This window comes from Pipistrellus kuhlii, unplaced genomic scaffold (genome assembly GCF_014108245.1).
Source record: "Pipistrellus kuhlii isolate mPipKuh1 unplaced genomic scaffold, mPipKuh1.p scaffold_m20_p_18, whole genome shotgun sequence".
NCBI lineage: Eukaryota > Metazoa > Chordata > Mammalia > Chiroptera > Vespertilionidae > Pipistrellus > Pipistrellus kuhlii.
The window spans coordinates 21,880,177-21,905,611 of NW_023425493.1; the positions used below are offsets into that span (position 1 = coordinate 21,880,177).

General features: G+C 41.9%; 1 protein-coding gene across 1 annotated transcript in view; it reads left to right on the forward strand.

Annotated features, from left to right (window-relative positions):
• The first annotated feature begins 1,552 nt into the window (after window positions 1-1,552).
• The window catches only part of SLC9C2 (solute carrier family 9 member C2 (putative)), a 59,756-nt gene continuing 35,873 nt past the window's right edge, over window positions 1,553-25,435 (forward strand). Inside the window, exons 1-9 of the mRNA XM_045583221.1 lie at window positions 1,553-1,848; window positions 4,103-4,203; window positions 5,188-5,316; window positions 9,374-9,539; window positions 11,794-11,910; window positions 13,072-13,233; window positions 16,595-16,694; window positions 18,879-19,022; window positions 23,548-23,716. Coding sequence (XP_045439177.1) covers window positions 1,719-1,848; window positions 4,103-4,203; window positions 5,188-5,316; window positions 9,374-9,539; window positions 11,794-11,910; window positions 13,072-13,233; window positions 16,595-16,694; window positions 18,879-19,022; window positions 23,548-23,716 — 1,218 coding nt within the window. The 5' untranslated portion in view covers window positions 1,553-1,718. The remainder of the gene's footprint in view (window positions 1,849-4,102; window positions 4,204-5,187; window positions 5,317-9,373; window positions 9,540-11,793; window positions 11,911-13,071; window positions 13,234-16,594; window positions 16,695-18,878; window positions 19,023-23,547; window positions 23,717-25,435) is intronic.

Consider the following 25,435-nt stretch of genomic DNA (forward strand, 5'->3'; position numbering starts at 1 on the left):
TTGAGGCAAAAATGTATAAGTAAGGCATCACAGAACTTGGGGTGCATTTCTTCTCCGATGAAAGCAGGTGAGATTGTTTCTTCAAATTGGACCAAAAGCCAATGAAAAATAGGAGTCAAGGAGGAAAATGGGAGTGAGAAACTCCCGTTGAAAAGAAAGGAATGATAGAAAAAGGAAATAGAAAAGGATGAATGAAAAGTCAGAGGGGAGACAAGGCAGTATTGAAAAGGGTTAGGGTTGAAGAAAGAAAAACAGAGTATATCTTTTTAAAAATTTAGGAGGAGGTTCTGTCTACATGGTCAATGACCAGGTCAGCTATTATGTCAGGCAAGGAAAATCAGTTAAGACAGTTGCTGGTACAGACACAGCTTGAGCAGTAAGCAATACAAGCTTCCCTGGAATTGGATCACTTAGCTGCTTCTGGATTGGAGGTGGGGATGGTGTATGTAGCCAATCAGAATGAAAGTGAGTTGGCAAGAAACCAATAGGAATTGGGCATGGAAATGGCTTTCAGGGTGATAACAGTTGGCAGTACTGACCCTGGCAAACAGTCGCAGGGCTTGAGTGAGCGTTGTTCTTGGTGGTTTTTAACAGCCTTCATCTGGATTTCAGTTTGGAACCGCTGAGCCTCGAAAGATACCACTGGTCTTGGTAGTTTTTGGAGAACTTGATTTGAGAGTGAAGCTGGAGATACAGGATGTGACGATGCCAAGGACCTAAAGACAGGTGAAGTGATTTGAAGACGTATCGTTTTAACTCTCATTTCTGGCCCACCCTCTGCTTCCAACGGGAATCACTGTGCTTTGTAGGCCAGCTCTAAATATTATTGGGAATACTTCAGGAGCCTCTAGGAATTTTCAGGTTAAGACTAGCCACAAGGAAAAATAAAACAGAAGGAGTCCTTCTCAGGACCGCCATGCAGGTCCTGTGCCACACAAGGACCTGGGGGTGTGGAGGCTGAAACCAGACTGTTGTTCACATGTCAAGCCATGTGCCCTGCGGTCAGGAGAGGGGACTTTTTCTAATTCACTCACAGATACCTCATACTTTAGTTTTTTCCTTTGTTTTCGGGCTATTCATAGACCTTACCACCCCCACTTAACTGGTGTGACTCAACTTTGACCTTGTTTTCTGTTTGCCATTTTGGTTTTGGAGGGTCCTAGAGAGGAAAAGGGGCCATGGGGTTGCAGTAGGAGAAGGGAATTCCAGAATGATTTGTACCCATGAAGGCAGTGCCCCCTCACAGACTCAGTTCATCACATGTTCAGGGAGAGCCTATTGTGTGCCATGCGCTGTCCAAAGCCTTCAGGAAAATTAATATCCAGCCCTAGCCCTTGGGAAACTCACTGTCCAGAGGGGGAGGCAAACACATCACCATATCTAACAGCGGGAAGTGTAGAAATCCACACACACAAGCCCTCCCTGAGGGGCAGGCAGCGGCAGAGCAGCACTGACACTGCTGTTTGTTTCCTGCATGAGGTCCCAGAGCACAAGTTGCAACAGGAGGTCTGGGTAGGTGCCCTGTGGCGAGAAATGAGCTGGGATCTGAGTGAGGTCCAATCCTCAGTGGAAAGAAAGGATGTGTGTGCGTGGGCTCCTGGCAAGTCTCACTTCCTCCTTTTTGCATATCACCACAGGTTGGTGTGTAACCGTGCAAGTATCAGTAATAACTCACCTAGGAGTTCCTCAAGGAAGGACTGAAAAAGCAGTGTTGAAAAATGAATAATACCTTCTGGGAGTTAAAAGATACTAGTTCCTCACCGGATTTGCTCTGTGGAAGGTCGGCTGACTACACTTTCGTGCATGGGTATTTTACAATGCTTGTATGTTTCATTACTGTTTTGGGAGGTAAGTAACGGCTTTTACTTATTATTTTTTTTAAAAAAAGTATTTTTTATTGATTTCAGAGAGGAAGGGAGAGGGAGAGAGAGATAGAAGCATTAAGGATCAGAGGAGATCATTGATCTCCTACCGGGGATTGGTCTGCATCCTGGGCATGTGCCCTTGACTAGAACTGAACCTGGGACCTTTCAGTTCAGGCTGATTCTCTATCCCTACCAAGCCATGCCAGCTAGGGCTACGTGGCGGTTTTTAAATCCTACCTTTCCCCTGCCCTTTCGGCCTTTGTCAGTGCAGAAAGTAAGCACAACTACATTAAAAGAAGGGTCGCATGCAATCATAAGATGGGAGTGAATGCTGTCCCTCCAGCTCCCTTTAATTATAAGCAGCACCTACACCGTGTCCCTTTGCACAGTGACCCTGGCGGAGCACAGCAGTGTGGTCGGCAGAGGCGAATGAGACAGACCTGAACCTTCAGGAGCTCTCGCCTGGGGCAGTGGCCAGCAGAGCAGTACGACGCAGGGTGGTCAGTGTAATAAAAGGCATGGGCGGCCCTCTCCATGCAGGAGGCCTTCCGCTGCCTCTACACCTGACCAAAATCGCTGGGACGAGGGGAGGGCACTTGGGGCACACGGAGCCTAGACAGACAGTGCACAGTTTGCATAGATGCAGTGGGAAGATGAACCGCCATCCCACCCCCGGCTGAAGGGATTGGGAGCGGCCTCCCCAGGAAGGGCCCTGACACGGCTGGTTATGAGGAATCCAGCATGTGTGGTGAACCATGTCCATGCACATGAAGCAGCACTCAGAAACGCAGGTGCTTGGCTCCACCATTCAATGCTAGTGATGAAAAGAAGTGTCCAGTTCCCTTTAAAAATGTTAATTTGGGGGAAATGTCAGCCACTTTAAAATCCTTTCTGGGTGGATAAGAGAGCATTATGCTAAGCGAAATAAGCCAGTCAGATAAAGATATCAGATGATCTCACTCATTTGTAGAATATAACGAACAACATAAACTGATGGAACAAAGATAGAACCAGAGACATAGAAGCATCAAATAGACTGTACAACCTATGAGGGAAGTTGGGGGAGGGGGGCGAGGGAGGTTTGAGGGGGTAAGAGATCAACCAAAGGACTTGTATGCATGCATATGAGGAAAACCAATGGACACAGACATTGGGGGGGGGGAGGGGAGGACTTGCGCTTGGGGGAGGGGGTGACAGGGGAGAGGTCAATGGGAGGGGGGAAGGAGATTCATGTAATAACTTTAACCAATAAAGAATTTAAAAAAATCTTTTTCTGGAACTAGGAAGATTATAAAGAAGCAAACAAACCTAAACTTCCATTTTACTCATTGTATTAGGTCTTTAGGATATTCACTAATGACCTGGGTCCCTGTTGCTACCAGGAGGTCCGGTGACCATGAATTTCATTAGTTCTAGAGCTTCGATGAATCCAAAGAGATAAGTGCTCCAGCAGTCAAGGGCATGGCAGAAATAGTTCGAGGAACACATCTTTGTCTGGCTTCACAAATAGGAAGTAGCCAATACATATTTATTGATTTGGCTTGACCTGCAGTTGGATGTCAATAAAGGCAGGATCTAAAATGCCAATGAATGTCGCCTGGGGCACCCCTTCATTGGATGATAGTCTATATATGATACTTCTGGAGGCAGTGAGCAGACAAGGTAGAGCAGCGCCTTTTCAAGGCAAGAAAATGCACATAGACAGAGTTAGCAAGTATCTTTTGTTACTTACCTGGTGAAGGCAGTTTTCACTGTGGTTAGAACTCAGTTTAAAAGTACTTCTGAAAAAAATAAAATAAAAAAAATAAAAAAAAATAAAAGTACTTCTGGCTTTTAGGAAAATTATAGCATCTATGTGGCTTTAGCTCAGGATGAGTAATTATTAATATATAGTGTACTGCGTAGCAATGGAGTTTGACTTTCCATAATTTCTCCTCAGTAGATCCATAGGTAAGTGACACTGGGTGGGCAAATGGGAGGTTTTTGGCACTTCAGAATTTTCCAAATTCACCTGTAATTTTCCAAATTCACCTCATTCTGTGTATCTTATATTTAAAAAGCGGAATTTGTTATGAAATGACATTCAGAGGAAGTTTTTTTCCCCCCTGTTAAATTATTTATTCATAATTATACGACACTCAGAGTAACTTTAAACTTAAATAACTAGAGCGAGGGGATATGAAACCATTTTGAAACTATACCTGATGTCTAAATAACACATACATTTATTTCTTTAGGATTTCTGAGGTCCTTTATAAAGAATTCTGAAGTTACTGTCTTGGCAGTTCTCTCTATAGCAGGATTTGTGATAGGACACCTGGCCTACAGTTTTATTCAGGTGATGTATATGCCAGAAGCTAGAGAGTAAATAAAATAAAAAGGACATAAAACAAGGTCCACTTCCACCCATCTGAATGTATAGATTTTTTTTTTTTAATGTGAACAGCTGCTGAAAAGCAATCATCTGACAGTAGTGTTTTTTAAAATGAAAAACTGTTCGGTAAAGGAGACATAAATTAGAGGTGCTTAAGAAAAAGTACTGATTTCTAAGTGTGGACAATGTGATTGCGAATGGGTCTTCTTCGTCTTCCTTTGGAGTCCTGCCCTGGTTTCTTGCCCCTGGACATAGACTGGCTTCTTCCGGACTGTTGTCTTTATATATATGTATATTTTTAGAGGCCTGGTGCATGAATTTGTGCATGGGTGGGGTCCAGCCAGCCTGGCCAGGGGTAGAGGACATAGGTGGTTGGCTGGCCTGCCTGCTGGTTGAACTCCTGGTAGAGGGGACAATTTGCATATTAGCCTTTTATTATATAGGATATACACTGAGTGGCCAGATTATTATGTGTTCAGAGATCATAATAATCTGACCATTCAGTGTATACGACACACATCGTATATAATATAAATACACTGAAAGGTTTTTAAATCCTAAGCAAATGTCTGTGCAAGGGGTTTCCTCCCCTCTTAATGCAAATTAGAATAAATGTCTAATAAAAAATACTTATCTGTGAACCACGTAAAATCATCTCAGAGATCTCCAATCGTAGGGGTTTCACTTTTGAAAACACTGATTGCTTACACAAGCAATATGCATGCAGCCCAAGCCCACACAATTCTCTGCTGACAAGGCTAACACATACAAGACACCGGGGACAGTTAGATCAAGAATGTCTCCTGGGCCCCCAGGCCTGGCCTTGCAGATAATCCTCACAAATTGCAAATTGGATTATTCTAAAATATGCTGATTGACATACCTTCAACCAGATTTCTAACTCCTCAGAATGGCAGCAAACTAATTTGTTTGCTTTTGTTGATTTAGGTACATCAAGTTGTCTATGCTCTTCTAAGAACTCCAAGTTTTTCACTTTATTGTTATGTTTCACCTTTAATTATATTTATGGCTGCCTTGGACGTGGATTTTTATATCCTCAAGAATGTGCTTTGGCAGGTAAGAACACATTTTTAAAAGAAATTATGGTTGCCCAGGCAGTGTGGCTCAGCGGTTGAGCGTTGACCTATGAACCAGGAGGTCATGGTTCAATTTCCCGTCAGGGCACATGCCCGGGTTGTGGACTCCATCCCCAGTGTGGGGTGTGTAGGAGGCAGCCAATCAGTGAGTCTCTCTCATAATTGATGTTTTTATCTCTCTCTCCCTCTCCCTTCCTCTCTGAAATCAATAAAAATACATTTTAAAAAATAAAAAGAAAAGAAATTATGGTCAATTTTTATTCATGTTGACAGAGAATATGATTGTCTGTAAAGAAAGGTACTACGTAAGTCACAAATCCCACACTTTTAGTTGTTGTGCCTTCCTCGTTCTGCAGAACCAGTAATTAGAGAGAGCTGAGGGGAGGGAGGAGAGATGACTATTTGCCGAGTGACCACTGTGCTTGAGGAAATGCCATCTCTCTTTGACGTATAAACAGACTGCGGCTCAGAGGTCACAAACCAGGCTGACAAATGGCAGAACCTGGATTCTAATTTCACAGCAGACTTAATCTCAACTGTACAGCTTTTGTTGCTAAGATTGTTTGGGTGTTTTATTTTGTGCCTTCTCTCTCTCTCTCTCTCTCTCTCTCTCTCTCTCTCTCTCTCTCTCTCTCTCTCTCTCTTTTTCTCTCTCTTTTTTTTCCTTAATCATACTTGCCAGACTAATTTATTTTTCCTTTCAAAGAACATTTTATTTTCTTTGGTTTGGTTTTGATCCCCTCTCCTAACATCTTGAGTTAGATATTAGTTTGTTTCGTTTTTAGCTTACTTATTTTTTGTACTTGGTACATTTAAGGTTTTAAATTTTCCTGTAACTACTCTTTTAGTGTAATCCTACATGATTTGATTACTAGTATTTTTAGTATCATACAAATCCTACCTAAGTTTTAATATACTTTTTCCTTAACCTGTTAATCATTTTGAAATTACTTTAAAATTTCCAAATATGGCTTTTTATTATTATTTCTTCCCCCACAGTGCAGCCAGAGAATGTGCTTTGAATATAAACTCTTGTGATTTGTGGAGATTTGCTTTGGGGTCTCGTTTGTGATCAGTTTTCCAAATGTTCTGTGTTTTCCAAAAATGTATATTCTCTAATTGTTGAGTACAGGGCCTGAATTTATTCAGTAGATTGTTTTGTTACTTATGGAGTTTGGTATGGTAATAGAATATCACTCAGCAACAACAAACAACATCTGACAGGAACTACATGGAAGACTTTCAAAGGCTAGAGAAAGAAACCCAGACTCAAAGGCCACATGTTGTACAATTCCATTCATATGCCTTCCTTCCAGTAACAGCAAAACTATAGGTGTGGAGAACAGATCATGGGTTCCCAGGGACTGGGGACGAGGGAAGAAATTGACTACAAAGCAGCATAGGACATGGATCTGGTTTATTTTAAAAAATATTTAAAAAATTGATTGTAGAGAGAGGAAGAGGAAGAGAGAGAAAGAAACATTAATCAGTTGCCTCTTACACATGCTCGGACTGGGGACCACACCTGCAGCCTAGGTATGTGCCTTGACCAGGAACTGAACCTGCCACCTTTTCAAGGTGCACAGGAATGATGCTCCAACCAACTGTGCCACCTGGCCAGGGCTCTGCTTTGTTTTTAACTGAGGTCCTGGCTAAATGACTTGTATGCATTTGTCAAAACTCATGTAACAGTACACCAAAATAATTAATTTTACTGTTTTTGAATTAAAAATAAAATTTTAAAAGTAAAAGGAAATGGATTTAGCTTTATTTCTCCCATATAGTTTTTGGACTCTGTAGTTAGCATGTCCCTTTGCTTTTTCTCACACTTTCTTCTCAATCAAGTTGATTCATTTTTCTTTTTTTAAAATATATTTTTATTGATTTTTTTTTTTTTTTTTTTTTTTTTTTTTTTTTTTTACAGAGAGGAATAGAGAGGGATAGAGAGTTAGAAACATCAGTGAGAGAGAATCATCGATCAACTGCCTCCTGCACACCCCCCACTGGGGGATGTGCCCGCAACCAAGGTACATGCCCCTGAAGGAATCGAACCCGGGATCCTTCAGTCCATAGGCCAACGCTCTATCCACTGAGCCAAACTGGTTTCGGCTGATTCACTTTTCTTTATATATTTTTTGTCTCTTCTATTTCCATTCTATTTCTGTTTCTGAGGCAGCCACAGCCAGCCGATGGCCTATTTGATATGCATTATCCCTTTCCCCTCACTAACAGGAACTTACTATTGTTTGTTTGGTATGGTGTTAGAAGCTGCCCGTTGCCTTCACTAGCAGAGAGGTGTGGACAAGGAGTCCAAAGGCTGGTCAACCTTGAGGCTCTGGCAAGGGTTAGAGCCACACACCCACTGTCCAGTTGAGACAAAGATAGCTGAAGCAACTTCCACCTTTTGGTCTTATGTACATAAATCCTTGCTGATAAGATAGTTTGCCTGTTACTGGAAATTGCCTGCCTGAGGGCTATAGGTGGATCCCAAACCTGAATAGAAGGGACCAGAGCAAAGCTGAGTCCTCTCTTGGGCTTCCATCTGGCCCCCAATTCCCAAATTAGTTATTTTCTTGTCTAGTCTCTTTAATTTGTGTGCAGCCTCCTCCAGATCCCAAACTCTGAACCTGAACCCTGAACCATGCAGGACGTGGGGGTACACTCTCAGTATGGTAGGGGGCCCCCGGTAAAATACCACATTTTCCAGCATCTCTGAATATGTGGTAGCCTTAGAAAAGTTTGGCCATTGAAATGTGCTGTACAGAAGTTTGCTAAATAAGGTTCCTTTAGAATGCCCTTAACCAGGTACCCCAGTCAGCTGGCATGTTCTTTTGCCCTTTACTGTCCTTCTCTTTCTACTTGGAGCCCAGCAGATGGCGACACTGAAGAAACCAGGAAATGTTTTACAAAGCCGTGGGAGAAGTTTGCATTCCATTTTAAGATCATCATTTTGATCTTGAGAACTCTTGAGCTGGAAGAACAACAAGAAATCTTGGGGAATCTGTCTTTTCTTTCTTTTTTTTTTTAATTAATATATTTTATTGATTTTTTACAGAGAGGAAGAGAGAAGGACAGAGTTAGAAACATCGATGAGAGAGAATCATCGATCAGCTGCCTCTTGCACACCCCCTACTGGTGATGTGCCCACAACCAAGGTACATGCCCCTGACCGAAACTGAACCAGGGACACTTCAGTCCGCAGGCTGATGCTCTATCCACTGAGCCAAACTGGTTTTGGCGGGAATCGGTCTTTTAACAATAAGATAGAATCTCACTTGTTTGGAAGGGATGGTTTCTTTGTGGGCGGTAAACTAGAATACATTTTGAAGCGACCTTCCAGAGGAATTGTATAAAATACTAGCGGCCTGGTGCACAAATTTGTGAACGATGGGGTCCCTTGGCCTGGCCAGTGATCGGGACCAATTGGGGCTGTCTTGCCCTGTCCCAACTAATGGAGGCTGGCCAGCCGGGGAGGGACTGCAGGAGGGCTTCAGGGTGTGTCTGCCCCTCTTCCAGTCCCAATCAGCTGGACCCTAGCAGCAAACTAACCTACCCATCAGAGCATCTGTCCCCTGATGGTCAGTACACATCATAGCAACTGGTTGGGCAGTCCACTGAACAGTCAACTGATCAGTCGGACACTTAGCCTATTACGCTTTTATTATATAGGATGTAACCAGCCTAGCCAGTTTTTTCAATGGTTAAAGTGTTGGCCCAAGGACTGAGGGGCTGGGGGTTCAATTCCAGTCAAAGGCATGTGTCCTGGTTGCAGGTTCGATCCCCGGCTCCCGGTCAGGTGTGTGCAGGAGGCAGCCAATAGATGCGTCTCTCTCATGTCAATGTCTTTCTCTCTCTCTCTCGGTCTCTCCCATTCCCTTCCACTCTCTCTAGAAATCAATGGAAAAAAATATCCTCTGGTGAGGATTAACAATAACAACAAAAAATATGTAACCAAGATGTGCTTCTTACGCAAGTACATGCAGTCATGCCATCTTTAGATACCTAAACTAATGCTGTGTAATGAATTGGTTCCACAGGTCATATTAACTGGATTCATTAGCTTCTCCTCGGCATTCATCATAGTGGGATATGTGGTTATAAAATTCAATAAGGCCGAGTGGGATCTGCAATGCTGCCTGATCTTCAGCATGACACTGGGCATCATAGATCCTATTCACTCTGTGAATACCCTGAAAACGATCGGTACGTCGGACGTATTACTCTCTGATATCTTGAAGATATGATGACAAATTATCTGCTTCTGATGATATTTTTCTTGACAAATTGTGCACCCAGCGGAGTAGGTGTTTGTGCTGCAATTCTTGGAGATGGAGCCTTGATTGACTTGAAGGGCACAATGTAAATAAGGCCACTCAGGATCAGGGTTAAACAACACCAATTCTAATCTCAAAAAAAAAAAATTTTTTCCCCCCCAAAAAGAAGGTGATAAAAATTAGCATTCTTATTCCATTCTACTGAATTCTAAGCTATAGAGACTTTAAGTAAAGACTTATGGTGCTTTACTCCAGTGAAACGTTTTCAAAGCCTCGCTACCTCTAGTTGGAACTCCATTTTGTTTTTTTGTTTTTTAAAACATATTTTATTGCTTTTTTACAGAGAGGAAGGAAGAAGGATAGAGAGTTAGAAACATTGATGAAAGAGAAACATCGATCAGCTGCCTCCTGCAGATGTGCCCGCATTGCGGATGTGCCCGCAACCAAGGTACATGCCCTTGACCGGAATCGAACCTGGAACTCCTCAGTCCACAGGCCAATGCTCTATCCACTGAGCCTAACCGGTTCCGGCTGGAACTCCATTTTGGATGAGCTAGGCTTGGGTGGGTGGTTGTGGTTGATTTAAAGAAAACAGATAAGAGTATAATCTGGCAACTATGTTATTCAATATAAGCATCCCATCTTATCTTATTTGGTAAAAGATGATTTCATGCTGAAATATCCTCCTTTGTCACATTTTATTAACTCAGCAATACAAACATGAAGTGGTTAGATGCTATGTTTCTGGTTTTGGACTCAGAAATATGTCCCTAACCAATTTTCAGGTTATAATTTTATGGAAATATATTGCCTATGATTGGAGTGGGTGGTCTCCAAGCTTTCTAGCAAGTGATATTCCCATTTTTACACCCATTTTTATCCCTACAGTTGGGAAAACAGGAGGTTTTAAGACACTGGTGATGGTAATATTCTAAATTCTCAAAGAATCTGGCCCTGTCTTCTTTTCTTTCTCTTTATTTTCTAAGTACAATTTTTTTTTTCTATCTTTTCTTCATCTGTCCTCTTTTAGTAGTTGGTATTTCCCCCTTGTTTTACTCACCTCCTTCTCTTCCTGCTCCCTTTTATGCAGTCTCTTTTCTCTCAGGGGCTATAATAAACTATATACTCTAATTAGTTATTGCAGCTTCCATATTAAGAAATGTTTTCAGCAAAGGAGTAGAATAGAAGGCCTATTTCTTGAAAAGAAAACTAGCAAAGGTACTTGGCTCTTAGTTGGTATTTTCTCTGTGTCAAAAATGCTCAGTGGTACATGGGTTCTGGACCTAAGAACCTTTTTTCCTAGTAAGAAAAATTTGCCTATTCTGGCCATTTCATATAAATTAAACCATACAATGTGTGATTTTGGTGTCTGGCTTCTTTCACTTAATGTAATGTTTGTAAGGTTCATCAATAGCTGACTTCATTCCTTTTGGTGGATGAATGATATTCCATTGGAGAGAGAGACCACAGATGTTTATCCACTCATCAGCTGATGGACTGTGGGTTGTTTCACCTTTATTATTGTGAGTAATGCTGCTGTGAACATTCATGTACAGATTTTTGTGTAGACACATGCTTTCAATTCTCTTTGATGCACGCATAAGAGTGTAATAGCTGGGCCCTGACTGGTGGATAGAGTGTCGACCTGCAGACTGAAGGGTCCTGGGTTCAATTCCGGTCAAGGGCATGTACCTTGGTTGTGGGTACATCCCCAGTGGGGGTTATGCAGGAGGCAGCTAATTCATGTTTCTCTCCCATCAATGTTTCTGACTCTATCCCTCTCTCATCCTCTCTGTAAAAAAATCAATTAAAAAAATATATTTTTTAAAAAGTGTAATAGCTGGGTTGCATTTTGTACTTATTTCTAAGACATGATTCTTTTGAGTCTAATTATTCATGTTTACTCAAGCCAAATGTAGTGTCCTGAGAAGTGTTTTGACTCAGTCTGAAGCTCAAACCTGGTTTGAGTCCATGGACACTTCAAGGAGCGCCATGGCTGCGTCCCTTTGCCGTTAGAGATAGAGAAGGCGCAGTGGAGGAATTAAAACCTGGTGACTGCAACCATCTTACAGACCTATCCCAGGCATGGCTGCCTTCTTTTGTTTCTAGCATATTCTTCCTCTTCTGCCTTTGTGTTTCTTGTGCAAGAGCATCATTTTCATGTACCATATTTCCTTTTCCAGGCATTTCCAAAATGTATACTGATATCATTCGAGGAGAATCCATGATCATCTGTGGCGTCACAAGCATTTTTTTTGGAATTCTTCGAAACAACTTAGTTTACATGTTTGTGTTTAAGGGTAAGAACTTTTTTTTTTTTTTTTTTTTTTGTCTGTATATTTTTTTAAAATTGGGCTTACCGGGTGCATTTCAGTTCATACTGAAATTAAAACACATTCGAGATATCTTTACCTCTTTTTCTATACTTACTCTTGGACCAATTAAAACAGCATATCAGGCAACAAGAAAATAACTAGAGGCCATCTAGGTCTTTTCTTGGACACGAAGGGGGAAAGAATGCTAACTTCTTTCATCTCCCCCAATATGCATGTGCACACCCACACACAAACACGCACATTTCCCCAGTTGGCTCAGATTTCCTTCTTTCCCGGATCAACCTGGATCTCAGAGGCTGGATGTGAAGATCTGGCGTGGTGCTGGTGAAAGCAGAGTGGTTCAGGGCAGTACTGGAGTGTCAGGTCCTTAAAGTGCTAATAGTCAGATTCCTGTGATTCAAGTTCACTGGGCTGTGGAGCACATGGTCTCCGCTAGGATTCCAGATATGGTAACAGCAGAGTAGAAAAGAAAAACAATCACAGCATGAACAAGCAAAAGGCATCCACCCTCCTGAAATGTGGGAAGGGGGAGGGCTAGGAGGAGAAAGAAATGTTGGGATTACAGAGGTGTTTGTGGTGCTTCTCGACAGGCATTTAGGATGGGCAATCTTTATTATGTAGAACTGCCAATGGCATTGCCTTGAAACCTGCTCATTAATTGTCACTACTGCCCCCAGTTATTGTGACTCTAGAAAATTTCCCTCTCTATAGTTCTCAAATGCCACTAGGCCTGGGGGCAGGAGCCACAAAGGGACTGCAGGTTGGTGAGGATCCTGGACAAGGTTTGCTTGGCCCTGACGTCCTTTGTAAAACATTTGAATTTGGATGGACAGTCAGGTATCTTTTGGATGGACATTCACTTTCCAGCTTGTCACGGGCTTTTCACAGAATTCTCCCAGACTGGCTCCTGGGGGCTGTCCTTGGATGAACAAGCCTCGGGCTGCAGAGGGTGAGGGAAATCTCCAGAGAGTCTCTCCTGTCAGCCTTTCCTGGGAAACGCCCATCTGCTGAAGATCAAGGTCTCCACTCAAAAAATGAGCAAACCAAAGTAGGTAGACACAAATACCATCAACAAAAGAAACAGAAGTTCAACTTCTTTCTTCTTCTCATTTTCTTTTCTTTTAGAGTTCCATGTACTCCTGGACTTTGTCATTCACATTGTGGGGAGCATAATAATTGGATATTGGAGTGCAAGAATCATTCAGTTCATACTGACCGACCTATTTAGCAACACGCTGACTAGCGTCATTCTTTGCATTTCAATGGTGTACTTGACTTTCTACATCGGTAAGGCAGAACCAAAGACAAAAGGTGCTGTCCTCAGTGTGAACTTCGTACATCTGTTTTCCCTTGATTTTGAATCCAGTTGCCCTTTCCCAGCCGCTTCCCCCTTGTTATGGCCCTTCTGTGCATCTTGTCATCTTATCTTCCTGCCATCTCCAGCTTTTCCCTGGTCTCTCTTACTATCCCCTGAATTTCAACTCCATGACCCTTCCCTCCACATTCTCAGTGTAGTGACTCTCTTATTCTTTCTGAGCTCTAGCACTGGACCTTACATCTAGTCATCGGCAGTCCCTGCAGAATAATCAGCTCTGCGTGATTCCTGCTCTGACTTTCAACAGCCCACCTCTCAGAGGAGGAGATGGGGGGAGATGCTCAAGTCTTTATTTATTTATTTAAAAAATACTTTATTGATTTTTTACAGAGAGGGAGAGAGAGATGGAGAGCTAGAAACGTTGATGAGAGAGAAACATCAACCAGCTGCCTCTTGCATACTCTCTACCGGGGATGTGCCTGCAACCAATGTACATGCCCTTGACCAGAATCGAACCTGGGACCTTTCAGTCCGCAGACGGACGCTCTACCACTGAGCCAAACCGGTTTTGGCGATGCTTAAGTCTTTAATTCAATAGGCACCAGACTGAGGGGACTGTAGAAATTGCGGCCCTCACCTGAAGTGAGAGGGCAGGAAAGGAGAGGGAAGAATCAGGCACGTGCGTGTCTGACAGGGAAGCAGGAGAGGGGAGTAATCGCATGGGCACGCCTCCCACCATCACCCGCCAGTCTAGTCCAGTGAGAGTGGGGAGTTTATACTGGCCTCAGGCCACCAGTCCCGGAGAGCCGTAGCAACTACGGTGACACAGGAAAATTCGGCTGCCCTCACTCACTTCACACAGCGGGACAGTCTCCATGCACAAAAGGCCTCTGTGTTTAGAGGATAATTAGTATTCTGTCACCTAAACACAGACTTCCTCTACACAGAACGAGTGCCCCTGGGTGTCGCTCACTGTCCTGAACCAGTCAGTAAAACTGACAGAAAACATTCATGGAAGGGTCATTTCCTTCAACTTTCTTCCTATTTCCCCTCCCCTGTGAATATTTTATGGATGCCTTAAATATCTGAAGAAAGCATATCATAAATTTTTAATTTACTATATCCAGTGTTTCCACTTGACCAGGAGTCCTTGGAGATGGAGGCTGCCTCTCATTTCTCGTTATTCATTCTCTTTTCTACGTTCTCCCAGCCAAGCCCAGTGCTTGCCATATGTCCAGCAGTAATCCAGCGCATGTTGGTTGAACACGCAAATGCTAGTCTGTGAAGAGCTTTGGAGTTAGGCAGATTGGCGTTCGAATCCCAGCTTCACAATTTACTAGCTCGTGACTTAGGAATTTTTCGTTAGAGTTAATGCCCTCATCTATACAAGTGACACAGTCACACTGCCTTCACAGGAGTGTGGCAGGCAGGAATGAGATCTTGTGTGCCGCGAGGCTCGCTCATGCTGGTGTGTGGGAGACAGCTCTGGCCTGTTTGAGAGCGGAGTGCATGCACCTCAGCCTTTAAAATATATGTAATGAATGTACATACATATATTAATGTAGGCATTCATGCCATGTATATTCCTATAGCAGTGGGATCATACGAAATAAGATGACATCAGTTTTAAGATAAAGTTGTTCAGTGGTTCCCTCACTGCAGATGTTGTCTCTAAGCAGTGACTGTTACTGAAAAAGACTGTGATGAGTTTTATTTTTTTATTTTATTTTTAAAAATATATTTTATTGACTTTTTACAGAGAGGAAGGGAAAGAGAGGGATAGAGAGTTAGAAACATCGATCAGCTGCCTCCTGCACAACCCCCACTGGGGATGTACTCGCAGCCAAGGTACATGCCCTTGACTGGAATCGAACCCGGGACCTCTCAGTCCTCAGGCAGACGCTCTATCCACCGAGCCAAACCGGTTTCTGCTGTGATGAGTTTTAAAATCAAGTGATACTAATTATAGAAAATTGGAAATAAGAATTTGAGAGACATTTCCCCTATCATCACAGTTCCCAGCACAAGTGGTTTTACTGCTGTTGTTACTTATATTGAATTCCATTTAAAAGTGTGTAAAAAGAGATCCAAAGCGGATTTAAGGGATGAGATAACCAAAGGAAAAGTAAAATTCTGTTCAAATTAGTAAACAGTTTTGATTTACTAAGTAGTACAGCCAGATGGTAAAAACAGATAGCATAATAACAATAATGATGGTCATTTATTCATCCTCAGCTAATTCAATCCTCACGGCAGGGCTATGGGGTATGGGTCTCTTGCAGATGCAGGGTGGAGAAAGTGGGGCGGTCACCTTCCCAGAGCACCCAGCTCTGCCCTGCTCCAAAGTGCTTCCTTTTCTTCCTTTCTGCCTGATGTTTCTAAGGTTCCAGTCACAGGCTCTGCAGCCTAGAACTGCTATCATTTATGGTCTTCAAATGGCCTTCATAGTTATTTTTCGTGCCCTAGACTATACTTACACAACTGTTTAGAGCCCAAGGAATGGCCGTTATAGGGGAGTCTGTATCATGCAAAAGAACAACAGGCTTCAGGACCTGCAGTCACCTGGACCACAGCCCCTAGGCCTCCCCTGCCTGAAGTGCTGAGCAGAAGCTGCTACGTTCCTATTAGCCCTGTCCTCAATAACCATCTACAACGCGGGTTGGCCCTACAGCTTGTGGACCAAATAGTCCTATTTTTGCACAGTCAAGAAAAGTTCTTACATTCTACAATGGTTTAAAAAAAACCAACTCAAAAGAAAAGTATATTGTGGCATGCGAAAATTATTTGAAATTCAAGTTCCCGTGTCATTATTTATTGGACACTCATTTACAAGCTCCCTGTGGCAGTTTATGTACCACAACAGCTGAGCTGAGTAGTTTCAACAGGGAACACGTGGCCTGCCAAGTCTGCTTATCATCTGGTCATTACAGAAGGGATTTGCTGACCCTTGAGCTACAGGATTAGGCCAATCCCTTGAAGCAACTTTCCAAGAACTATTACTCTTTTAAAAAATATATATATATTTTATTGATTTTTTACAGAGAGGAAGGGAGAGGGATAGAGAGTTAGAAACATCAAAGAGAGAGAAACATGGATCAGCTGCCTCTTGCACACCCCCTACTGGGGATGTGCCCGCAACCCAGGTACATGCCCTTGACCGGAATCGAACCTGGGACCTTTCAGTCCGCAGACCGACGCTCTACCACTGAGCCAAACCGGTTTCGGCAAGAACTATTACTCTTATGCTCCCCACCAATCATTTGCTAGAGATAAAATACCTCAGGGTGCAGATCTGAATGCGACTAATTTTATTCATTTTTTTTTTCTCCATAGTGGAATTTTTAAAATTGTCAGGTATGGTCGCTTTAATCACTGTAGGACTGAATTTAGATTCCTTAAGCTTTAAACCAAGAATGGAGTTAATAATAACCAAGTAAGTCTCCTATTGTGTGCTTGGTATACATCTCATAGAAATTTAGTGCTTAAGTGGTCCTGCACTTCCTGGACACTAGTAAAACTCTCTTTTCATAACCTTTTTTTCCTGCTTTGTCATAAAAAAAAATAAAATCCTCACCAGAGGATATGTTCACGTGATTTTTAGAGAGGAGGAGAGAGAGAGAGAGAGAGAGAGAGAGAGAGAGAGAGAGAGAGAGAGAGAGAGAGGGAAAGGGAGAGAGAGAGAAACATTGATGTGAGAAACATCTATCGGTTGCCTCCCCTATGCACCCAACCGGTGATTGAACTCACAACCCAGGTATGTGCCTTGATCCAGAATCAAACCATTACCTTCTGGTTCATAGGTTGATGCTCAACCACTAAGCCATGCCAGTTGGGCAAGATTTATTTCTTTAATGTAAAGACTATCTATTCTTCTGAAATTTTAGCCTTCCTACTTTTTTTTGGTATTTAAAATGTTCTTTATTTTATGCAAGTCCTGTGATAAAAGATTGTACTTTTTTAATAGCTCTAATTGACCAAATTTTTAAAATTGGCTTTTAAAGTCCTGAAGTTTGGGAATAACTAATTCATAAAACATATACTTTTTGTCTGAATATGGGCAGTTTCTAAGTTCAGTTGTGCTGTCTGTCAGCATCATTATAAATTATTCTTTTTATTTAACTACTTATTCTTTTACCTATTCAATCATTGTTTAAAGTCTGCTATGAGCTGAACATTGTATCTTAGATTTGGGCTATGAAAATAAGTCCCTCTCAGAAGACACTCATCATTAAATGGTGGGTATGTAAGAAACTAACAAGTGAAAATAATTAGATGTTTATTGGGATCTTTCTATATATAAGGTATATATTTTTAAGGTCCTGTAGAGACTTTTTAAAAAGTATTCTATCAGTTATTCCTTCATTTCTAAATTTTCAGAAAATTAAGCATTGGAATTTGCAGTCCCACTCATACCCTTCCTTTCTAGTTCTTTAAAAAAATATACATACTTTTTATTTCAGAGAGAAAGGAAGAGGGAGAGAGATAGAAACATCAATGCTGAGACACAATGATTGGTTGCCTTATGCATGCACCCCAACCAGGGCTGGTATCAAGCCTGCAACCTAAGTATGTAAGTGGTCTCACCCAGTCAGCTGAAGGAAAGAGCAGATGAGATCTGAGATCTGCCTGTAGAGGTTCGAATTGGGCCTGACCCCAGGTGTGTCACCACATGGACACAGCCCAGTCCCAGGCCCTAACTTCTGTGCTCTGGTCTACTCAGTAAGAGTCTTTGAAAGGTGGGTGGGGCCCGCATGTAAATTTTTGGAAAGCAATCTGGGCTATCCTTAATGCTCTTCTCTGCTTACAAATGGTATAGGATCAAACGGCGGCTCGTGAGCCCCATGTGACTTGTGAGCCGCGGATTGCCAAGTCTGTTCACTAATGAGTTTGTCAACCACTGACCTAGATTCTCGATGCCAATAATTATAGGCTGTTGTTGTTCCTTGTGATTAAGCCCCTATCCCAGTGGTCGGCAAACTCATTAGACAACAGAGTGGCAAACTGCACGTGGCTCGAGAGCTGCAGTTTGCCAACCACTGGTGTAGGTAATGGGCACTGGAGGGATTCAGAGGAGGATCACCTCCAGAGACAGTGCTTAGCAAGGTTTTGTGGAGAACACAGAAGAAGAGTTAGCCATGCAGGATGTTAGGAATTCAGTAGGAGCAGACGGGAGAGACTCCTTGCAGATCACAAAGGAAGAAGTTAGGCAGTGGGCATCGAGGTGGGTCCAGTCAGCTCTCACAAAGTCAAGGTGACCCAGGTGTAGCTGTGTCCGGCCCACAGTTGATATGCTGCCAGCTGATCTCAGCAAAACTGCCACATCTACTAACCCAAGGGTGTGGGGTAGGGGGTAGGTCTCCTTATCTTCCTGCCTTTGCTTTTATTATTTTGCTGAGAGAGGAGGCCCACAGGTGTTGGTATGATGAGGGCCATGGGGAACATAGAACTGGGTGTATTCTAGTTCCCACAGAATACTTTTGAATGCTGACTGTGAGGCAAGGACCTCTTCTAAGGCAAGCGTGGCAGATACATGATACATGCTTCCTTGTGAAAAGGAAACTATTTTTAAAAAAACAAACACATTACTTAAACATGATTTCTTTTCTATTCATCCTAGGTTCTTAATAATTTTTTCATCTGTGCTCCAACAATTAATATACACGTTCTTTGGCATTTTAATTGGATGCGGAGAAAACAAGTATTTTAAATTTCACACATTCGCTTTCACGTTGATCTTGTATGTAACATTGAATTTTGTAAGGTAAGAATTACATTTTAAAATTCACTTCCCGGTCTTAGGTTCCCAAGCTCGTAATTACAGTTGGGAAGCAGTGGGTTCTATCAACAACAACAACAACAAAAAAAAGCACGCTGGCTGTGCTGTCAGGGAGCCTATATTGTTGTGAAGGTCCTGGCATTAGCTCGCTGTGCCACGAGGGTGTGAGAGTCTATTTACTGGTCAAGACTTCCTCGACAACCTGTAACGTGAGAAGGGGCAGGGCAGAACAGCAGCAGCCGCATCACCCATGAATTTGATCGAAATGCAAGTGGATGGGCCCATCCCAGTCTACTGAGTTGAACTTCTGGGGATGAGATTCAGGAAACTGTTTCAACATGCCTGCTAAAGTTTGAGCATCGCTGGACCAGGTTGATGGCTCCTAACATTTTTGTTGACTTTCGTCATCACTAATTATCATCATAGCTATGATAAAGCCATTTATTAAACGCAGTTACCATGTACGTTAGGCCACTCATTTGAATACAATCCAATGAGGTATGGGTTGTTTCATCACTTCACAGATGACACGGAGAGGTTAAAAACTTGCTTAGCATCACCCAACTTGTAAAGGCAGAGCTGGGATTTAAACGTGGCCCCCACAAACACGCTTTTTCTAAACTGCCATGGCCCACTCGTGGTACTCCTGTCTACCGTAAGAATTTGGGACAGTGTCTTTGAAACATCGTTACTTCTGTTCAGAATAGGCCTGGCGAAGGTTGATCACTTTCTATTATAGGATGTTCTCTTGGAATGTGGCTTCTTCGTGCCACTCAGATAGTCACTGTCACTCAGAGGTGGTGGACACAGCTCCTTACAGCACCAGGAGATATGAATTATTATCTCTGTTTTAGAGATGAAGACACTGGCTAAAGAAAGGCAGAGTACCTTGCCCAGGGGCGATGGTTAGTGAGTGTCAGAGACATCATGGGAACTTATGGTTCCGCCTTAGAAGAAAGCCTTTAATGGAGAAAGCCATCTGAAGGGGGCCTCAGTACGGGGGTGGGCTTTCCATAAGAGACTTGTGGAGAAGCACATTTCAGAGAGAATGAGTCAAACTAAGGCCAGGACAAAATAATCATTGCTAATGCACTGAGCGCTGGCCAATTTCAGGTTGTCATTCTAAGCGCTATGAATGCTGTTATCCTTTAATTGAACCTTCATAACAATCCTTTGAGGCAAGTACAATCATCATCACAATTATCTCCATTTTACAGAAGGAGAAACTGAGGCCCGGAGAGGTTAATAACACGCTGAAGTTTATATAGTTAGTGAAAGAAGCCTGAATGTGAGCCCAGGTAGAACTACTCCAGAGCCTTTGCTATGCTGCCTCTCTATGTCTGTTACCAGGACATAGCACACGTTGTTCTATCTGGCCTGGACTCACTGGTATTTTAGAGAAAGATTATTTAGTAAGACTGGGAAGAATTACTTTGCAGCCCTAACCAGTTTTGGCCTGCAGACTGAAGGGTCATAGGTTTGATTCTAGTCAGGGCATGTACCTTGGTTGTGGGCACATCCCCAGTAGGGGGTGTGCAGGAGGCAGCTGATCAATGTTTCTCTTTCATCAATGTTTCTAACTCTCTATCCCTCTCTCTTCCTCTCTGTAAAAAAATAAATTTTTTTTTAAAAAGAAGAGAATTACTTTGCAAAAGGCTTAAATGCAAAGCCAAGGAGTTTGCCTAAATTAATTACAGACGTTATAAATGGTAATTGTAGATTTTTCTGTTTCTTAGTGACAAGAACTCTTACATGGTGTGAAATTCTCAGCTTAACAACTGAGACACAGTGTATTTTTTTCTTTCTTTTTTTTCCCTTTCTTTTTTTTTTTTTAAAATAAATCTTTATTGTTCATATTATTACAAATGTTCCTCATTCCCCCCTCCATTGTCCTCATCCATAGGTGCATAGTTTATGTTCAGTCTCTTCCCACAACCCCCTCTCCCCTTTTCCCCGAGAATCATCAGTTCACTCCCCTTCCATACCTCTGATTCTATTATATTCACCAGTTAATATTGTTCATCAGATTTTTTTTTAATTCCCTTGGTTTTTAGATTCACTTGTTGATAGTTACAAATTTGTTGTTCATAATTTTTATCTTTATTTTCTTCCTCTTCCTAAAGAACCCCTTTCAGCAATTCATATAATTCTGGTTTGGTGGTGATGAACTCCTTTAGCTTTTTTATTTATTGGTGAAACTCTTTATCTGGCCTTCAATTCTGAGTGATAGCTTTGCTGGGTAGATTATTTTTGGCTGTAGGTTCTTACTATTCATCACCTTGAATGTTTCTTGCCATTCCTGTCTGGCCTGCATGGTTTCTATTGAGAAATCAGCTGACAATCATATGGGTGCTCCTTTATAGGTAACTACCTGCTTTGCTTTTGCTGCTTTTAATATTCTCTCTTTGTCTTTTGCTCTTGGAATTTTAATTATGATGTGTCTTGGTGTGGTCCTCTTTGGATTCCTTTTTTTTTTTTTTTTTTTTACATTTTTTTATTAAATTATTATCTGTGTACATATTTTAACATTGCCCCCCGCCCCCTTTGGATTTCTTTTGTTTGGGGTTCTGTGCACTTCCTGGACTTGTAAGTCTAATTCTTTCACCAGGTGGGGGAAGTTTTCTGTCACTATTTCTTTCAGTATGTTGTTGGTATCTTGCTCTTTCTCTTCTTCTGGGACCCCCATAATTCTGATGTTGGTTCGCTTGAAATTGTCCCAGAGGTTTCTTACATTATCTTCAACTTTCTGGATTCTCTTGTCTTCTTGCTTCTGTGGAGGAGTGTCTTCTGGCTCTTTATGTTCCAAATCTTTGACTTGATTCTTGCGATCTTCCATTCTGTTTTTAGGATTCTGTATAATATTTTTTATTTCAGAGAATGTATTCTTTATTTCTTGTTGATCCCTTATTATTTCTTGTTGATCCCTTTTCATATCCTCATAGATCTCGTTTATTTTATCGGCCTTTTCTAAGAAATTCTTGAAAAACCTTATAAGCATGGTTTTGAACTCTATATCCAGTCGCTTTTTGTCCTCCATTTCTTTCATTTGTGATCTGTTTCCTTGTCTCAGCATTTTCGCAGCTTCCCTGAGTTGGTAGCCTTAAAAGTCTCTGTGTTCAGCTTGAATGGGGCGGAGTTTCAGGGTGGAGCCTACAGCCTTGGCTTCTGTGAGCCCTGTCCTATAAGGCTCCAGAGTCTCAGTGTTCCTCAGTGTCCTGCAGTACTCGCTTCAAGCACCTCTGAGAGAAAGTTACCCTTGAGTTTCGCCTGCTATGAAACAGTCTAGGCTCTCCCACAATGAGCCCAGAACTGGGGTTCAGTTCAGTTGGAAGTGGAGTTGGAAGTGGGGCTCAGAGCAGTCTGGAGCTTTTGTTTCCTTCCCACTAGGGCAATCCAGTGGCACAGTCAACTGTCCGTTCTCTGCGTGCAATGTGCGCGCCTCGGGACTGCCTTTGGCCGCTCCCCTGAGATTCCGCCTTACAGCCCAGGCTCCCTCTGTATGAGCCTGGGTCCCCAGGGTTTGGCCTAGAACTGGGGTTCAGTACTGTCAGATCTGGGGTTCAGCACAGTCCAGAGCTTTTATCTCCTTCCTGCTAGGGAACGCCAGCCAGGCACTCAGCCTCCCCCTCTTCTCCGGCTCTGTCCTCTCCGCGCACGCAATGTGTCTCTGTACCTTAGGCTTTTAAGCTCCTCTGCTTTTCCTTCTGGTTTTCTCTTTCCTTCTCATTGTAGAATTTCCAGTCAGTTGACTTTCCTGTAGTTCTGGGTAATGTCCATTTTGTATTTTAGTTGTATTTTATTGAAATTATTGTGTGAGGCTGCGGTTAGGTGTTTACCTATGCTGCCATCTTGGATTCTCCCCACAGTGTATTTTTTTGAGGCTGAGAACATATCAATTCTGTTTCTACTGAGATCTTATTTGAAGGACAATACTGATATTCTTTTGGTGCAGAGACCCTGGAGATGGATTCTAAATTTTGGTACAGGGTGCTATAGAAAAATTATCTAAAGAGAAATAAGGCACAAATGGAAATGATATATTTGGCATTTAATGTATGATTCTTGTCAGAACATAAGAAAAATGTGGTTGAGCCAAGTTTATTAATGTGTCTACGATAATGTAGCTTTTTAGCCATGATTGTATGTCCTCCAGGCTAATTTCTGAATCTAGAAATGGCCTTTCAGGGAATAGATGAATTCATTGATGTTATTGGAAGAAGTTTCACTACTTGGAAACTTTGGAATTTACCACCAAAATCAAAACAGTACCACTAGTGTAAATGATAATTCCTTACATTTGTATAGAACTGCTAGCATTACTTTTCAAGATTTGAGTATTATGTACAAAATAGTAGATTTGGTTAGTTCCAGAAAGTTTTGAACAATTTATCAATAAAGTGGACTGTCTTCTCTTTCCTGAAAAATTTCATATGAAATCTAGTACTTAGTTTCAACCATGAATAACATTAATACATAAGGTGTGACTTAAAAATGTGTTTTCTCTCCTCAGATTGTTTACTATTGTGTTAGTGAGCCCTATTCTGATGCGTGCAAGTTATGAATATAATTGGAGATGGGGAGTTGTGATAGCATGGTCTGGTATCAAAGGTGTTTTTAATTTGCTCTTGGCTCCTGAAATTTATAATCTGGCTGCACATAAGGAGGATTCACCAGAATTGGTAGGAAAATCATGTCTCATGATTATTCATATTTATTCATTTTGTAACATTTGTAATTTTACCCAATAACAAAGTTGACCCTTTTAAAAATTAGATTTGAAAAATACATTATTTTAAGTAGAAAGGAACCTGCAGAAGAAACTTGACTGATGTTGGCAATGTGAAAGGGACCAACAGTCAAATACAGATTATGGGCATGGGAGACAGACGGACTTGGGATCGAATCCTGGCCTACCATTCACAGACTGAGTGACCTGGGGCAAGTTCCCTAAACTCGTGGAGCCATCATTTCCAGTTGAGGATGTTTAGTAAAAGCTCAATAAATGTTATTGGGCATATACATGCTATTGTTTAATAGCTGTCAGAAAGCATAAAAAAAATACCCTGTGTAGAGCAGTCCAATCCCTATAACCATTAGAGTAAAACCTGAGATGTTACTTAAATATATACTAGGGGAAGAAAGATTTTTAAAAATGTTTGAATTAAGAATCGAATTGCATTTATGTCTTTATGGCTGATTTTTAAAAGTTAATTTCTTAAAAAAATTTTTGGCTTAAGAGCACAATATGTATATTGACAAACAAAGCTTGGTTTCCTTTCCACTCTCTCTCAAAGCCCTTCCCCCAGGGGCTGGCCAATGGGCAACCTGGTGGTGGCAGCATCTGTGCGGAGATCCAAGGATCCTAGTGCATCTGCTGACCATGTAAGAGTACCTCGCCATTTGTGACAGTGCTGAGGTTCGCACAGCAGATCTGTAGGAGTGGTCTGGGGAATTAATTTGGAGTTCAAACTAGCCTGTAGTTTTTTTTTTTTAAAATAAATCTTTATTATTCAGATTATTACAAATGTGATCCTCTTCCCCCCCTCAATTGCTCCCCTTCACCAGGTTCCCACCCCACCCTCTGTCCTTTCCCCATCCCCCATTGTCCTCATCCATAGGTGCACAGTTTTTGTTCAGTCTCTTCCCGCACCCCCTCTCCCCTTTTCCCTGAGAATCGTCAGTCCACTCCCCTTCCATACCTCTGATTCTATTATATTCACCAGTTAATATTGTTCATCAGATTTTTAAATTCCCTTGGTTTTTAGATTCACTTGTTGATAGCTACGTATTTGTTGATCATAATTTTTGTCTTTATCTTCTTCCTCTTCCTAAATAACCTCCTTCAGCAATTCATATAATTCTGGTTTGGTGGTGATGAACTCCTTTAGCTTTTTTTTATTGGTGAAACTCTTTATCTGTCCTTTGATTCTGAGTGATAGCTTTGCTGGGTAGATTATTTTTGGCTGTAGGTTCTTGTTATTCATCACCTTGAATATTTCTTGCCATTCCCGTCTGGCCTGCATGGTTTCTGTTGAGAAATCAGCTGACAATCATATGGGTGCTCCTTTATAGGTCACTACCTGCTTTTCTATTGCTGCTTTTAAATATTCTCTCTTTGTCTTTTGCTCTTGGAATTTTAATTATGATATGTCTTGGGGTGGTCCTTCTTGGATTCCTTTTGTTTGGGGTTCTGCGGGCTTCCTGGACTTGTAAGTCTATTTCTTTCCCCAGGTGGGGGAAGTTTTCTGTCACTATTTCGGTATCTTGCTCTCTCTCTTCTGGAATCCCCATAATTCTGATGTTGGTTCGCTTAAAATTGTCCCAGAGGTTTCTTACACTATCTTCAACTTTCTGGATTCTCTTATCTTCTCCCTTCTGCAGAGGAGTGTCCTCTGGCT